Source organism: Corythoichthys intestinalis, chromosome 11 (assembly GCF_030265065.1).
Source record: "Corythoichthys intestinalis isolate RoL2023-P3 chromosome 11, ASM3026506v1, whole genome shotgun sequence".
Taxonomy (NCBI): domain Eukaryota; kingdom Metazoa; phylum Chordata; class Actinopteri; order Syngnathiformes; family Syngnathidae; genus Corythoichthys; species Corythoichthys intestinalis.
This window is the reverse complement of record NC_080405.1, coordinates 43,315,535-43,334,282: the sequence shown is the minus strand read 5'-3', so window position 1 is coordinate 43,334,282 and position 18,748 is coordinate 43,315,535. Positions and strand designations below refer to the sequence as shown.

At 39.9% G+C, this 18,748-nt stretch overlaps 1 protein-coding gene across 1 annotated transcript in view; it reads right to left on the bottom strand.

Annotated features, from left to right (window-relative positions):
• Positions 1 to 18,748, bottom strand: part of vegfba (vascular endothelial growth factor Ba) — a 61,132-nt gene that overhangs the window by 15,908 nt on the left and 26,476 nt on the right. The window contains exons 6-7 of the mRNA XM_057850444.1: positions 8,812 to 8,874; positions 2,316 to 2,507 (exon numbers count right to left, since the gene is read on the bottom strand). Of these exons, the coding sequence (XP_057706427.1) occupies positions 2,316 to 2,507; positions 8,812 to 8,874 (255 nt within the window). The remainder of the gene's footprint in view (positions 1 to 2,315; positions 2,508 to 8,811; positions 8,875 to 18,748) is intronic.

Below are 18,748 nucleotides of genomic sequence, written 5' to 3'. Positions count from 1 at the left end.
TGTGCTTTTAACCCAGAATCAAGACTGTTTTACATCCATATCTATAAAAAATTCAGGGATTTACGCATTTATTCACAAGAACTTTCAATGTAAAAAGTTCTTTGTGGTGAAAAAGCTGCGCCGCAGTGGCTTAAAGACTAGCAGCACATTCGACATATTTACGTAAACTAAATGCTAGCTGTCCGGTTCTTTGCTCTTTTAACAAAGAATTAAGACTGTTTTACGTCAATATCTATAAAGAATTCAGGGATTTAAGCATTTATTCACAAGAATTTTTGACATAAAAAGCGGTGATAAGACGGCGCCACAGTGGCTTAAAGACTAGCAGCACATTCGACATATTTACGTAAAGTAAATGCTAACTGCCCGTTTTTATTGTTTTTGTTTTGCTTTTAACCAAGAATTGAGACTGTTTTACCTCATTATCTTTAAAGCAATCAGGGATTTAAGCATTTATTCACAAGAATTTTCAATGTAAAAATTTATTTGTGGTGATAAAGCGGCGCCGCAGTGGCTTAAAGACTAGCAGCACATTCGACATATTTACTCAAAATAAATGCTAACTGCCCATTTTTTAACTTTTAACCAAATGTCAAGACTGTTTTACATCCATATCTATACAGAATTCAGGGATTTAAGCATTTATTCACAAGAATTTTCAACGTAAAACAGGGGTGTCCAAACTTTTTGCCAAGGGGGCCAGATTTGGCGTGGTAAAAATGTGGGGGGCCGACCATGGCTGACATCCTTTACGTAGAACAATATATTTAAGGAAAAATTAGCAAGCCATTCAGTGTGTCACATTTGCTTTATTATTTTTTTAATGAATAATTTCAATAATCTTGTAACTAGCCTTTGCGGCATTCTCTTTCAACTCTCGGGCTCTTGCGAAATACTACTGCTGTAAAATTAAACTAGCTTCAAGTTGCTTCAATTTCTCGCTGCGTATCTTCCCTGTAATCTTGTCATACATGTGAGCGTGTCTTGTTTGGTTATATCACCTCATTGAAATCTTTAAAAACAGCGACTGTCTCTTTGCAAATAAGGCAAGGCACAGTTGTTGCGTATTTTACTGAAGAAATAGTCCAATTTCCATCTATCCTTGAAGCATCGGCTTTTTTTGTTGTCACCATTTTAGAAAATTTGGAAGTAGAGGGTCACACGGAGTAATGTTGTTTAGCCCTTAAATACCTGCAACATGAAGCAATTATCAGAGAAGGTCCTAATCAAAGCTTTTTTTTTAAATTTATGGAAAGAAAAGTCAAAATGAATATGTGTAATAAGCGCTCTAATGTCTATAACCCATGCTAAATCATGTTTTTTTCTCATGGAACCTGCAGATGCATGTGTTGACTTGCATCCATATATATATATATATTTTTTTTTTCAAAAAGAAATGTCAAAATTCTATATTAGTCTGAAAATCATGAAATTTTAGGTGTATCAAATGTGATACATTTGGCAATAAAGGGTTAAAGTGCTGCTGCCTTTTAGTGGGTAAACGAGGAGCAGCATTTCGTGTGTAAGCTACTTCATATGCTGGTTGCAGTACTGCTGACCAATTTATTAAGTCTGTGTGTGGGCCAGATGTTATTGATTTTATGACAGAGGGTGGGGGCCGGAAGAAATTTGACCACAGGCCGCATTTGGCCCCCGGGCCGGACTTTGGACATGCCTGACGTAAAAAGTTCTTTGTGGTGATAAAGCGGCGCCAAAGTGGCTTAAAGACTAGCAGCACATTCGACATATTTACGGTATGTCAAATATATGCTAACTGCCCGTTTGTGTTTTTTTTTTTTTGCTTTTAATCAAGAATTGAGACTGTTTTACGTTATATTCTATGAACAATTCAGGGATTCGAGCATTTATTCAAAAGAATTGTCAACGTAAAAAGCTCTTTGTGGGGATAAGTCGGCACCACAGTGGCTTAAAGACTAGCAGCACATTCGACATACTTACGTAAAATAAATGCTAACTGCCTGTTTTTTTTTTTTTGCTGCTAACCAAGAATCAAGACTGTTTTACGTCCATATCTATAAAGAATTCAGGGATTTAAGCATTTATTCACAAGAATTTTCAATGTAAAAAGCTATTCGTCTGTGTTTCCACTTGGTCAGCTTTGACGCCAATAGGCCCCCTATTGATCAGCCTCCGTCAATATATTATGAAGTCTATGGGCTAGAATTTGACGGCCTGGATCCTGGGTTTGAGCAAGCCCCGCATAAGGTGACATTTTTTTCCTATGTTGGCGCTCAGAAATACACACTTTTCAATTCACAATATGTACAGTACTGTTTGTCCACATTTGCACCAACCTGCAGCGATGATGGTTAAGTCGCCGGTGTTTTCGATGGCAGCTCTCAGCAGTGAGTGTGCAAGAACACCGACACGATGTCGCATCTAGCGTCCACTTTCTGCCCCGGCACGGCCGACAAGATGGCCTTGCGGTCGTTGGGTGAGGAGGAGGTGGAGGAGAAGTGGTGGGTGTAGAGGAAAGAACAGGAGTCCTGGGGAGGGCAAACAATTGTTGGTTTATTTAGTCAATATTGACCAGGTAATGTAGTAACCATATTTGTAGTTATTATTGTTTAAATAAATAATCCATCGGATGTGAGACCATCATCATATGACAGTTTTGGCTTGCAGTTTTTAGGACTGTCCAAATGAAATCTGAAACGAAACAGGAAAAAATGCAAGTCTGTTGTGACTTTTCGGGAACCCTCTCTAGTCTGTTTCCAGGCTGATTAATTGCGTGTCTTAAAAGGAAATATCCACATTAACAAATTTGTCACTAATCCTGGTTCCTTCCCAGCTCATCCCCTCGGTCGTCATAGTTTCCAGTCTTGTCAGTGAGACCGAGATGATAAAAGCGTCTCCATTTGCGTCTTCCCAGGAGGCTGGTGGATAATGAAGATACTTAATGAGGCAGAGAGGCCATCTTTGTCCAGGGCCGCGGTGACCACGCCTGCCGCTGGCACGGACAGAGAAGGTGGCATTCGGGAGCAAATTACACAGATTTCACCCCTGCTAGAACTCGAATAAAGCCAGTTGGGGGTGATGGATGGGTTCTGAGGGGACATCACACCCAAAACGGAGCCCCCTCTGACCCCCTGGGGCCCGGATATGAGTGATGGCCAAAAGGTGCGCTAATTCTTTATTCCTCTGAACGGTCTGGATTCGGTCATGGGAATCACGCTGCTAAACACACATGTCAATCTCATGCCACAGTGTTACAAGGTTTTCATTGTACTTGGTGTTAGAACAGTGGCTTCCCACACACTTCACACCATCAAGCTGCGATCGCACATAAAGCTGCTGAAGACACACTCACATGTTTATTTGTCCATATAAATGCATGTAAGTATCCAACAAGCTTCCAACTGAATTGAAAACTGTTATGCCATGACCCACTCTTGAATTATGTTTTTGTTTTTTTCTGTCGGGCGCAGGAACGAGTTGAGGATGGAGGCACGTAATTGTCATCAGCTCTGTCTTTTGCTCTCTGATCACACTAGGAATACGCCACATTATTCCTTTGTCTTTGCCGGCGGCAGCTATTGCATGAATGTGCTCGAAGTGTTTTACTGCTTTTTTGGTGTGTAATAGACTTGTGATAAACGCATCGACAACAGTGGCAGATCATTCCCATATGTGAGGGCATTAAAGTGACTAAGACAGGATAAAAAAAGGTCTTACATAGCATTATTATGTGAATTAGAATCATAATTTGAGACGATTCGACTATATACAACAATTTGGCGAAGCGCAGATGACGAGAAATTTGTCTTTTAATCTGCTGTTTAGCCACGCCTACCATTATAGGGCCTAGCGTCCCCAACAGGAGGATGACGTCAGCAGGGTCATGGTTTCATCTGATTTACAATTCAGTCCATTGAGGGGGGAATATTTAGAACGAGGAAAATGCGACGAAGAGAGCCGCAAAATGTCATTGTTTCAGTCTCTCTTCTCCAATATTTTTACAGGATATTCTTTTTATCGAAGTATTTTTTTTTACCCAATTGCTAAATAAATGGCATGGCCATGACGAATAACAGTCTTGCACTAAATGGAATATGAAATATTAAAAGTGCATTTATTCCATAAAACATGGCAAAAATACTTCATAATGGTCAAAACCAGTGTTGTCAGTAACGCGTTACTAAGTAACGAGCAATCTAACGCATTCATTTTTCCAAGCCAGTAATCTGATTAAAGTTAGTTTGCTCGGTGCCTGTGCGTTACTATTTTGTTGTTGCCTCATACTGTATGTAGAATGAAGAATATTGTAGTCATTTACGAAGAGCATTTGAAAAGAAAATACTGCACTTGAGTTTGGGAGTGACATCACATCTCACGTTTTCTCATCGGGGGGAAAAAAACGGGTCACGTGTATTACCATGCTGCCTGTGCGCGCGCCGTCTGCCACGGCGGTCAACAACATAGCCTGGCTAGTGGCTACCTATCAGGATGCTAACAGTAAAGGAGCCGGAGAGATTCAACAAACGGTTGCATTTGCTCACTGGAGATACAGCCATTACTTCACATATCCGTCCAGTAAAGATGACAAAAATATCCCCGTGCGTTGCAAACTCTGCGCTGGCTCAGACTGTCGACCGCTATATACTCGACATCCAATTCAACAAGGAAGCACTTGAAATTACAGCACAACGCGTCGCCAAAAAAACTCGAGAGTCGAGACAAAGCCGACAGGTAACGAGACAGCCAGCACGTCTACAGTTTGTAACCAACCTTTATAATATGTGTATTTATGTACATTTTATAGTTAGAGTTTGTAATCATAGGCGGAGTTTTACATTTGTGGGACTGGGGGGAGAAGCATGTTGAAGACTGAAACGAAAGTCAAAAGTTTGGGGCAAGCAAGTTACAGCTCGTTGAACTCGTTCCACTGCTCTGGGGAAGCAGCTGAAAAATGACCACCGGACAAATCGGCCAACGTCGGAGGAGCGCATAGCTGCCACATGGTCAACACCAATACAGCGTAAAAATGAACGATTAAAAACACGGCGAAGACGTAAACAGTGAGAGAGCGGCGTGCAGTTGTTGTGTGCAGCTAACAAGGCACGATGTGTCTGAGGAGAACTTGTCTACATGTCCGTCCATGATTAAACGTAAGTAAATATTCCTTTATTTAAAGAAAGTTTGTAGTGTTTAATTTGAAATCGCTGTATTTGCGGCCATTTTTAACACAAAGATGCCATTTCTGATAGGTTGGAAAATTGGACAGAACACCGGTATAGTGTAGTATTTGCATTTTTCCAGTCTGTTGTTGTAAAAGTTTTTGTCAGGATCAAACATATCATTTGGGTCATCGGAACAATCTTCAATTTGATCTTCTAAATTTAGTTGTGATGAAGGCATAGAGTCAGATAACTGGGTCATGATTAGTTTTCATAAACTCTTCGATGCGCTTGATCACTTTGGTTTTCATGTCTTGTGTTTTGATGAGAATCTTGCAGTTGGTGGTCCAGGTACCCACAATTTTTCCAGCTTTTTTTAGTTGGCTTGCCTTTCTTGCTATTTCGGCATTCCGGCTGGTTAGGTTATCATTTAAAAAAATGTTACATCCTTTCAGGAGATGACCTTGTTTAAGGAGAGCAATCTTGAGCTTCCTATCGGAGACCTTCATGAGGACCATTGGCGGTCTTCTCCCTCCAGATTGTAGCGAGTAGCATTGCTGGATGTGTTGCGGTTCCACTTTTTATTACCAATTCTTGTAACTTACTATTTGTAAGTATAGTATAGTATAGTATAGTATAGTATAGTATAGTATAGTATAGTATAGTATAGTATAGTATAGTATAGTATAGTATAGTATAGTGCTGCAACAAATACTCGATAAACTTGGTAATTCGATTAGAATTAGAACTGCTTCGAGTTGCGTTTACTAAGAGTGGCATTGTAATGGTTTGTTTTGAGAGAGTTTGCATTTAGTTTTATGGATTTGGGTGGATACCCTTCCCTCTAGTGGCGACAGTGAATATGACGTAGCTCATTTAATATGGCTGAATCCAGCTGCTCCCTTTTAAGACCAACATAAGGTAAGTTTTTAAGGTATGCAAGCGAGCAAGTTAGCTAATTGCTCTTTTGTAGTACTTGGATCCTCAATTATTTTTAAAAAAATTTTACACCATTTGAGGCTAAGTTCAGGTATTTTAATATATTTTTGAATGAAAGTACAATCCTGCATAGTTTGAAGAAACGCTCCAGGATTTTATTTTGTGCTCGAATTTAATGCTCTTTTGAAGTGCAATCTTAGCAAGCCTTTATTTTACATTTCCTAATAAATTCTGCAACGCATAAAATGTTCCTAATCCGATTACTTGATTATTCGAACAAACTATTCGATAGAGTAATCGAGTGCTAAAATAATCGATAGCTGCACCCCTATTATAGTATCAGAGCTGTCTGATAATGACTTTTTAACCGATAACCAATACTCTGATATTGTGCAACTCCAAAAATCAAATACCGATATCAAACCGAGACCGATATATGTTGTCGTGGACTTAACATATTATGGCTAATTGTATTTTGATGTATTGTACAATAAGTATTAAATTATATGTTGTGAATTGTATTGTATATCTGTATTGTATAACTGATAATGGAAACCCGATCTTGATATTCTGATATCATTTTAAAATGTCTTTATCGGCCAATATTACCGTCTACCCGATAATATCAGATAACTCTGGATATAGTGTAATATAGTACAGTATATTATAGTATCGTATAGTATAGCATAGCATAGCATAGCATAACATAGTATATACAATGCATCCTCAGCAAACACAAAAAATTAACCATTTGATGATTTTTTTGATAATAACAAAAATTTTGAAAATATAAAAAATGACCGTTACTTGGTTAATTAGCTTTATGTGAGTATTTAGTAATTATTACTTTATACAGTATAACATTTGTTTGAATTTTCTTTCAAACCTGCCAGTGGGACTCCAGATGGAAAAGAGTTGCTCTTGACTGTAATGTTTTCTGTCCGTGTTTACTAATATTGTTCTCCATTTTCCACTGTTATTTACTGTCCTCCTTTGCACTGCCCAGGGTGCTGTGGAGTGTTAAACGTTGGCCACAAAGGCGCATTCTGTTCATCCCGACCGTATACTCGCGGCCACAAAGATCTCTTTGAGTCGTGAGTATCACACAGAGGTGAGTGAACTTGGTGCGGGTGTGTGTGCGTGTGTGTGGGTGTGTGTGTCAGACCTTGACTAATGCGGCTGTAAAAGAAATTGTCCAAATAACTGTGTCAAATAACGAAGACCAGATAACCTCTCATCCAAACACACGCAAAGGAGATGTGTTCAAATACATGCTGCAAATAAAAACTGAAAAAGTCAGGAATGGCACATGACAGTGGACAAGTTGTTTGCATGTCCTCCTCACAGTGTGAATCTCAAGATTGCGTGTGTGTACAGTAAGGTGCATTGAACCTTATAAATTGTTCAAAGGTGTGAATGCATGTGTGAATGGCTATTGTCCAGAGGTGGAAGTGGGCGGGAACGGTCAGGAACGCAGTTTCGGTATAAGATTCAGGGCTGGAACGCAGTTCCGGTATAAAATTCAGGGCAGGTATACTGTTCCGGTATACGGTACTTTGATTCCGAAAATATGACGACAACTGTCAAAACGCAATGTAAAAAAAGAAAAATACAAAGCTGCCACACATGCATTTCATCTCCAAGAAGAAAACAATCTAACAACAACAAGTTTACATACACAAGTGTTAACAACAAGCATAATAAAGTGCTGTGTAGGGTAATCCATTTCCACCTATATTTATTTATTTTATTCCACGGATGGCATGGAGGTTTCCCCAGCTGCTGCAGTTATCTGAGTCTGACGAATCCACGAGGCAAAGGAAAATGCCTGGACTCATTTATCCATTCAATTGTCTGACATACTGACATGTGATCACCAGAGATAGTTAGCTCTGATTGGTTCAGATGTGCAATTTTTCTGAAACAGCAAAAAAAAATAAAATAGGGCAATGCAACAGAAAATGGATCAAATCTTTAAGAGCAAAGAAAGGCTTATTTATCATATTTCTTTTTATTTGCTCTGATGGGGAGGTTCACAACTTAGCTGTCAATGTGCACTTTGGGCTTATATTTGTTAATTTGTGTTAGGCTACCTATTCATTTCCTTATGATTTAAAAAAGTAAATGCGCGATCTTCAAAATATATTCCATTTCACTCTGCATAATATAAGTCATTTGTACGTATTTTTTCTGAATGTATGTTATTTATATCTTTATTATTAAAAAACACAACAAAAAGTAAATGTTTACATTATCTTCAATTTTAATATACATCCTATGTTCTTAAGTAGTTAAAATTGAGATTTGGCATGAAGTATGTGAGGAAATGAGGGAAAATAAAAATTAGGGGATGGAGGTTGGGGTTATAGCTGTTTTTGTTAACTTTTATTTTGCAAATCATTGAAAAAAAACAATTTAGAATGAAAATCAGTGTTTGTATGTGTTATAGAAATAACTGACCAAAACAGTTTTCTTTGCATTTCAGTAGCTTAAGAGGTTTCACCCCCCCTCCCAAAAAAAAAAAATTAAAAATAAAATAAAATAAATAAAATAATAAAATAAATAAAATTTCTGGCTCCCTGGCGACCTTCACGTCGGGGAGTTCCGGCAAGAAATTCTAACCACTTTCACCCCTGCTATTGTCCTATACTGTATGTGCACTGTGATTGGCCAGCAACCAGTAAATGATGCGTCAGGACTCTCGCCAAATGAATGGATGGATATTTCAACCTACGCAATTCTGACTGTCTTCCTTCCTCGACCCTTTTTCTTGACTCTTGTGGGCTCGTGGTAGGGCCTAAAAATGACAAGAACAAGACAAAAAAATTAATTATTTTGGAAACATGACTCTACTCGTATTATTGATGTCACAAATGAAAAAGCTAAATTGTAAACTTTTAACATAAAAAGCCTAACATGATAGCAAAAATGATTTTTACTTATTTGTCTCTCACTTTAGTAACTGTCAAGACTACTAAAACAAATAAAATGTATCCTAACATTAAAAACGGTGAGCTATTTTAAACCTATTCTTTTTCTGCAATTGTTAAGAATATTAAAATAATGACTTCCTCTGGTACAATTGCAATGTTAACAATAGTTAATAATTTTTTAAAGATTTTTTTTAAACACTTGCATGACCTCTAAGAATGTCAAACCATTAATATGCACTTTAATATTAACAATGGTTGACTTATTTTGTGTGACTTGTCAGGCAGGTGCATGAACAGACCCAGGGGTTAATTTGTGCCGTATCTTGCCGGAACAAGATCCAGCACCTCTTAATTTTGGCCTCCCTGTGTTCCGGGACTTATTTGGGCAGATCCGCCACTTCTCGTGTATAGAAAATAATATAAAAACGTTTTTTAAAAATGTATTGTAATAGCCCCAAATGGGGATAAAGAAGGAGAGGAGTCATTGATGGCTTTCTCCACTTTATTGTGGCAACAAACAAAATAACAGTGGACTGCTGCCACATTTAACCGCGAACTTCTGCTTCTCGCCCGCCTCCCCCTCGCTTCCTACTACTCACAGCTCTCCAGTCCCAGCGTCTCTTAAAGGGACCGTGCATAGTGTCTTGTTTTGTGCTTTTTGATGACAAAGGTATCATGCTGATAACTTTGTTTATTTATTAACACATGGAGCTAACGCGAACACAACTTGTGGCTCTCGGTCGGCTGTGCCTCTCTATCTCACTCCCGCATCACGTGACCAAAACAACAGTAATGTTGCGTGCACTTCAGGGTGCCACGGAAAACATTATATCAGAATATTACACATAGTTACGGACATTACAGTATAAAATAAAAATAATAATATGCATAAATTCATTTATAGTACAAATCCCAAGAATTGCATGTTGTTTATAAAAATTTAACGTCATTTGAAAGAGTTGGAGATTTGTTGATGCCCTGAAAAACTGGACCAACAAACCACGCCCCTGACATTAAAAAAAAAAAAAAAAAACTTTATGGCATCTGGGGAAATTTACGGCATCTGGGGAGCAAGCAGTCAGGATCAAAAGGTATTTCAACATGCCAAAATGACAGTTGTATTTACAGTCTTTTTTTTTAAAAAGAAGGAAGATGGTTCAAAACGAGTCAGAAAAGCAACAACCGGCGATGAGGGCAGCTGTAGCAATCATGCTAACGGGCGGGACTGGGTGCAGCAGGAGGTTAGCGCCGCAGTAGCTAGCCAGGTTCACGGACAGCCAGCCAAGCCGGGGCAGGAGGCTGCTACCGTGGCAGCAGCTTGGGGCAGGAGGCTGCTACCCTGGCAGCAGTTAGTTGTGTTCAGCGCCACCCGGAGTGAGGGCCAGCTACAGCGCCAGCAGTCAGCCAGGTGGACCGCCAACAGCTGGAGCAAGAGGCCAGTACCCTTATGGGAAATTTAGGTTTGGGCTGCGCAATTTGTAAGGCGGTGGGAACTTAGGGGCCAGAGAAGACGGGGGGATGAAACTCGCAAAAGAATGAGTTTGTGTTATTTATTGTAATCTCAATTTAAAAAAAAAAACGTTTTACAAGTTAGACTGTACGTTACTGTAAGTCCCACCTGTGGTTATGTGGGCAATTGCCCCTGCTGTGCAGAGTACAGCCTAAATATTTGTACCCTAATTTTCGGACTATAAACCGCTACTTTTTCCCCTCATTTTGAATCCTGCGATTTATAATCCAGTGCGGCTTATTTGATGATTTATTTGGGTTAATAGGTAAAACTTTTTTTGAGAGCGGGTTCATAAGACAGTCATAAGAACGTCATAATTATGACATGACACTATCATGGGCATTACTGAATGCTTATGACAGATGTCAATATGTGTCATGTAGCATAATATGTCACTAACTCCATTTATGTCTGGCTCAGATCGTCCATTCAAAAGTGAGATAATTTGCTGGATGACACTAACCGACATCTATTATAAGCATTCAATGATGCTTATGACAGTGTCATGTAATAATTATAACAGTATTATGGCACCACTATCCCAAAAAAATGTTACCAAATACAATAGCTAGCAATTAATGAAACAACTGGAACAGTAACTGAGAAATAATTAGCACAGAACATGAATTTGGATTGTTATTTACATCTGTAGTGCCGCAGTGCATGCTAGGAGGAATGTTGGATGACAACAGTGTTGACAGCAGGTGGCAGCAGAGGTTGACTGTCTCCCCCAAGGGAGCAGTGATGGCCAAATGAAGATTTTTTGAAACAATAAGGCTTTGCAGCCAATTGTTTCAAAGCTTGATGGTGGTTCATTTGGTTTCATGACAGTCTTATAATGCCTTTGTCAAATGAAGTGTTACCAGTTAATATCTTTTGGTGGAAATATCCCATAATAAAATGAGGACAACTGTGGCTTATAGTCCAGTGCGGCTTATCTATGAACAAATGCCGTTTTCATGTCAAATTTGGTGGCTGGCGGCTTATAGTCAGGTGCGCCTTATAGTACAGAAATTACGGTAAATAATTGTCATAACATTTATATCATGGATATTATCTGAAATTGAGGCTTCTAAGTCCCACAGCATGGCAAGTGGGCATTTGCGTGTTGTTTTCAGCACCATTTTCTGCGTATGTTCCGGGATCTGTGCCTGTCTCGTCATCCCGGCGCTGTCATATGTACTTTGCGTTCCAGCACCTTTGGTTTACAAACTAAGCACTGAATAGACCCCCTCCTGGTTCTCAAACATCAGCCTTTTTGAGAAAGTGACTTCATTTTTCTTCTTCTAAAGCATGTTTAACCCCTTTTACAGGGTCTCTGCACATTTCTGACAAGCAAATATAATGCTTTTTTAAGACTGTTTTAAGACCTCTGAGTATAAAAAATGAGACCATGGAACAAATATGTATGGTAAAAAAACACACACTCAAGGTTCAAGTCATCAGTGGTATCTTCAGTTCACAAAACTCCGGGAACATTGCCCGGAAGATAGTGCCCACATTTTTGTTTGAGGTGTACGAGTGGTGTCGGCTAATCGTTTGCAGCACCCACAGTATTTCCGGCTTTAGTGTAGCGGTTGGGGCTAATGCAGCGAAAGCACTTGTGCTGAGACCCGGCCTTGACACCAAAGGCCTTGTACTTGTGTTAGTGCCTGTTGGTACGAACATTTGCATGGGAACTGTTGTTCCCATTGTTCCCGACTTGATGTCTTTTCAACATAGTTTGCATAGCGCTTCATATTCCGACGTTGTTTTAACAACCAGTTGCATTTCAGCTCCTCATTAAACTTGCACTTCCCTATCTCAATTCATATTGAAGTACGCATAGACAGTAAAACAAATGTACAGAAATGCACATAGGCCTGTTCCAACCACTTCATCTGTTCTCTACTCTGGTTATATTACATGGCTAAAAGGAAACACTGCCCCCTGCGGCATGATTCCTGTGCTATTAGACACAGCTGATGGAACCTCTCTATTTTTACGGAATCTTGATAATGAGGCTGGCTAAATAAATAACGTTAGCGTGGGGAAAAAATCCATACATTAGACACAGCTACCTGGATGAAATTTAATACTTCCCATGTGATTGACAATGCTAGACGTCCAATCAGTTTGGACCAGGACACAAAATGTAGGCCACACTAGTTTCCCAAATGTTAATATTATAACCCAAAATGTGATGTCCACGTATGTGGACGACAGGTCTTTATGGGGTTAACTTGTTTTTTTAAATGACCAAAAATGTTCACTTGCCCTATAAAGGGTTAAACCTTTCATTGCCACAGTTACTTTCCTTCACTTCCTATGTAAATAGTTTTTTTCCGACTGTGTTGATTGTGTAAACAGAAATGAATACATGAGTTGAATACATCCCCAGTTGTTTTTCTCATAATAGTGTGAAAAACCTTGGCAACGGTTGCCTAATATCTTCACCTTCATTCAAATTCTACCTAACTACAATAATGAACTTATTTGAAATTGGCCCCCCTGAGTGATATATGAACAGATGGATTTTGACATCTAGTACACTTAAAGTGCCTATGACAGCAAGAAGAATGTTTATTTCATATTTCACGCAGTATTTTATTTATTTATTTACAGCTTGGATGTATGTGGAAGCGATCGATATATTTATTACATTTTTTGAATCCCGCGCCATGAAAATGAGTGACTTCCGGCCTCTCTGGATTGAGGATGAAGGTGAATGTGGCGGTAGCGGACTAATCATCTTCACTATACAGCCATTACTATAGTATGCAGAATAACTGCGGATTCAGCTGATTTTGCGGATTAATTCGTTTATTTTTCGCATCACGTCAAACCAATGTGCCTCAGGCTTTTGTTGCTTCACCAGGGAGAGGCGTGTGTGCCTTTTTGAGTTTCAAAAAGATCTTGTTCACAGCGAAGAATGGGCAAAACAAGTCCGACAACTGTGTGACCACTGGACGGACAAGAAGTGAGTAAGCTACGTGATTTACATTATGTCAATTACTGGGATCTTGGCAGACATTTTAATAAGGAGGTGGCTTGCATTTTGTGGGTGATGATGCTGTCCACCGAAAAGGCGTTAGTGGCCGCCTCCCTCAGCATGGTCACCGGCAGATGAGCGCCCTTGCAGCCACTCACTCTCGTTTGCGGTTCTCGATTGTGTAGAGACTTCCACCCCTCTCGACCCTCTTTGTGTGCCCGCCGAGAGAGCACTATTCTTGGCTTGGGCTCGGGCAGCCACGCGCTCCGAGGTCGGCTGGTTGTCCACCCAGAATGCGCCATTTACGGCGTTCATTCCCCAGCTACGTCCCCGGCGATGAGCACTCCTGCCGGGGCCCTAGCAGGGGAACGACGAGCTGAAACTTGCCCGTCGCCGGGGGCTGGCTGATCGGTAAAGGCTGTCACCCCCTCCTGTGACATGAGTCGGGGTAGTTTTGTGTGATTTTGTCGTTTTCGAAAGGCAAAAAAGAGACTTGGAAGCGTCGCTCGGTTCTGATTAACATGTACAGTGGGGCAAATAAGTATTTAGTCAACCACTAATTGTGCAAGTTCTCCCACTTGAAAATATTAGAGAGGCCTGTAATTGTCAACATAGGTAAACCTCAAACATGAGAGACAGAATGTGGAAAAAAACAGAAAAATACATTGTTTGATTTTTAAAGAATTTATTTGCAAATCATGGTGGAAAATAAGTATTTGGTCAATACCAAAAGTTAATCTCAATACTTTGTTATGGACCCTTTGTTGGCAATAACCGAGGCCAAACGTTTTCTGTAACTCTTCACAAGCTTTTCACACACTGTTGCTGGTATTTTGGCCTATTCCTCCATGCAGATCTCCTCTAGAGCAGTGATGTTTTGGGGCTGTCGTTGGGCAACACGGACTTTCAACTCCCTCCTCACCCCGTGGCGTCAATATGATAACAAGAATGATGAGCAAAAATCACAGAACCACACGGGGGGGGGACATAGTGAATGACCTACAGAGAGCAGGGACCACAGTAACATAGGCTACTATCAGTAACACAATGCGCTGCCAGGGACTCCTACACTGCCAGACGTGTAGGAAGAAAGTACACGTCCAGGCCCGTCTGCGGTTCGCTAGAGAGCATTTGGATGATCCAGAAGAGGACTGGGAGAATGTGTTATGGTCAGATGGAACCAAAATAAAACTCTTTTGAAGAAACACAGGTTCTCGTGTTTGGAGGAAAAAGAATACTGAATTGCACCATACCCACTGTGAAGCATGGGGGTGGAAACATCATGCTTTGGGGCTGTTTTTTTGCAAAGGGACCCGGACGACTGATCTGTGTAAAGGAAAGAATGAGTGGGGCCATGTATCGAGAGATTTTGAGTGAACATCTCCTTCCATCAGCAAGGGCATTGAAGATGAGATGTGGCTGGGTCTTTCAGCATGACAATGATCCCAAACACACAGCCAGGGCAACAAAGGATTGGCTTCGTAAGAAGCATTTCAAGGTCCTGGAGTGGCCTAGCCAGTCTCCAGATCTCAACCCCATAGAAAATCTGTGGAGGGAGTTTAAAGTCCGTGTTGCCCAATGACAGCCCCAATACATCACTGCTCTAGAAGAGATCTGCATGGAGGAATGGGACAAAATACGAGCAACCGTGTGTGAAAAGCTTGTGAAGAGTTACAGAAAACGTTTGGCCTCCGTTATTGCCAACAAAGGGAACATAACAAAGTATTGAGATGAACTTTTCGAATTGACAAAATACTTATTTTCCATCACTATTTGCAAATAAATTCGTTAAAAATCAAACAATGTGATTTTCAGTTTTTTTTTTTTCCACATTCTGTCTTTCATGGTTGAGGTTTACACATGTTGACAATTACAGGCCTCTCTAATATTTTCAAGTGGGAGAACTTGCACAATTAGTGGTTGACTAAATACTTATTTGCCCCACTGCAGCCTAGTTCTTACGCTTCCTCTTTTGTTTACGCTCGTTCCTCCGTCTCCGAGTCACCGGGAGGGATATGACAAGAGCCGCACGAACACGGGTGGCACAAAATATCGTTCGGGAGATTTAATAAGTCGGCAATTTTGACCATTTTGCAGTAATTTAGCCCTGTCGTACTGAATAAATGCATTTTTTATTATTTCATCTTCCATTTAGCACAAGACTGTTATTTGTCATGACTAGAGCTGAAACGAGTACTCGAGCAACTCGAGTAACTCGAGTTTAAAAACTGATCCGAGTAATTTTATTCACCTCGAGTAATCGTTTATTTTGACAGCTCTAAGCATTACGTTTTGCTCGGACTACTTTTAATGCGGGACAACGCGCTGTCACATGCGGAGAGGAAGAAGGAAAAAAAAAAACTTACTGCAGCCGACAGCCGCCACAAACGACGCCGACGTTGCTAAATACTAGCCCGCACGATGCTACGTTGGTACAGGTAGCGTCTGAGTCTCATAGAGATCACATGTATGTTGAACTAGATGCGAATTGACAGACTCGGCCGCATCTGGGCAGCGTTAGTAAACCGCCGCCATCTTAAAGCAGTACAGCGCTAAGCGCTAATAAAGAGCGCTAAGAGCTAATAAATAAGATTAACGTTACAGTCGCTACTAGCTCACGTAACGTTACCCCTGCGGAGGGCTAGGTTTCAATTAATTATGACCACTGTCGATGCGTGGCTAACGTGTCTTACATTCAGGTTTTAACATAACATAGCATTGTGGAGTGATGAGGGTGTAAAATAAAAACTTAATCATGCTAACTATCAATTTTAGCTCAGTAGTCATTGCTGGATAAAACACCAAGTAGCACTGGTCCCTAATGTGCTCCAATACAGCCTGTATCATACATTTATTTTGAACACTGCAAAAACTCCAAATCCTATCAGGACTTGCAGTTTAGACTAACTTAAAACTTAACTAGAACTTAAAAATGGCTTGACACAAAGAGAAATTCAATTGAAACACGTGGGAAAAAATCCTAACTTTTAAGTGATGTGTGTTATCAAGCGTAACGGCATTTTTAGGTAAGATATATATATATATATATTTTTTTTTAATAACATCTAAAAGTTTTTTGAGTGAAAGCAGTGAATGTCTTTTTTTATTCTAGTTACATCTGAGATGCAATTGTTGACTGTTTTCAACAATATACATCGAAAATAAAGACATTGATTGACTGAAAATGGATCAAGATTAGATGAAATGTCTTGTTTTCTCATGTATATTTATAATTGCTCTTCACCTAAAAATATATTTGTTTTATCCGATTACTCGATTAATCGATAGAATTTTCAGTCGATTACTCGATTACTAAAATATTCGATAGCTGCAGCCCTAGTCATGACCATACAATTTATTTAGCAATCGGAGAAAAGTACTTATCCTGTAAAATATTTGAGTAGAGAGAAAAAAAATAATGACGACATTTATTTTACAATTATACTGTAGTCATCAACCTCGTGTTTGTTGTATTTCTGAATCTTCCTCCTCTTTCAAATACGACTCAAACATATATGGCTGGATGCCACTGATTTCCTTGGGATCAACAATATCACTTGAAAGATCCTAACTTGAACCAGAATCGCTGAAAAACGCTTCCTCCTCCATTGGGCTGAATCACTACTCCGCCGACGTCATCACCCAGATGGATGCGCCAGAGCGCGATAATGAAAGGCGGGGCTAAACGTCAGATTAAAAGACTAATTTCTGGTCATCTGCGCTGTGCCAAATTGTTGTACAATGGGGCAAATAAGTATTTAGGCAACCATCAATTGTGCAAGTTCTCCTTCTTGAAAGGATTAAAGAGGCCTGTAATTGTCAACATGGGTAAACCTCAACCACGAGAGACAGAATGTGGGGGGGAAAAAAACAGAAAATCACATTGTTTGATTTTTAAAGAATTTATTTCCAAATTAGAGTTGACAATAAGTATTTGGTCACCTACAAACAAGCAAGATTTCTGGCTGTATAACGTCTTCTAACAAGGTCTAACGAGGTCTAACGAGGCTCCACTCGTTACCTGTATTGATGGCACCTGTTTTAACTCATTATCGGTATAAAAGACACCTGTCCACAACCTCTGTCAGTCACACTCCAAACCCCACTATGGCCAAGACCAAAGAGCTGTCAAAGGATACTAGAGACAAAATTGAAGACCTGCACCAGGCTGGGAAGACTGAATCTGCAATAGGTAAAATGCTTGGTGTAAAGAAATCAACTGTGGGAGCAATTATTAGAAAATGGAAGACATACAAGACCACTGATAATCTCCCTCGATCTGGGGCTCCATGCAAGATCTCACCCCGTGGCGTCAAAATGATAACAAGAACGGTGAGCAAAAATCCCTGAACCACACGGGGGGACCTAGTGAATGACCTAAAGAGAGCTGGGACCACAGTAACAAAGGCTACTATCAGTAACACAATGCGCCGCCAGGGACTCAAATCCTGCACTGCCAGACGTGTCCCCCTGATGAAGAAAGTACACGTCCAGGCCCGTCTGCGGTTCGCTAGAGAGCATTTGAATGATCCAGAAGAGGACTGGGAGAATGTGTTAAAGCTTGTGAAGAGTTACAGAAAACGTTTGGCCTCCGTTATTGCCAACAAAGGGTACATAACAAAGTATTGAGATGAACTTTTGGTATTGACCAAATAATTATTTTCAATCATGATTTGCAAATAAATTCTTTAAAAAACAAACAATGTGATTTTATGTTTTTGTTGTTTTTTTTTTTTTTTTTTCCACATTCTGTCTCTCACGGTTAAGGTTTACCCATGTTGACAATTACAGGCCTCTCTAATATTTTCAAGTGGGAAAACTTGCACAATTAGTGGTTGACTAAATACTTATTTGCCCCGCTGTATATAGTCGAATCGTCACAAAATATGATTTTCCTTCCAATAATAATGCTATTTAAGATTTTTTTATGGCGTCACAGGCACTTTAAAATTCTATATTAACAGTTTCTAAACTCATTTTTCAAATGTGTACAACCATTAAGAATGACAAATGACTGTCAAGAATGTTCAAATGTTGTGTCAAACGGTTTGAAATCTAAACATTGACCGCCCTCAAAATGTTTTCGTTCTTTAAACAAGCTCAAATTATGAGCGGTTCATTTAGCAGCACAGCTGGCACATCATTAGGATCATAATGTCCCATGTTGTTGTGGCTTTTAATAGACGACGGCAACGGCGAATGCGTGACTGTGCTCCATCAATGCCAGTACATGTGCGCACACGGCAGGCCAGATAAA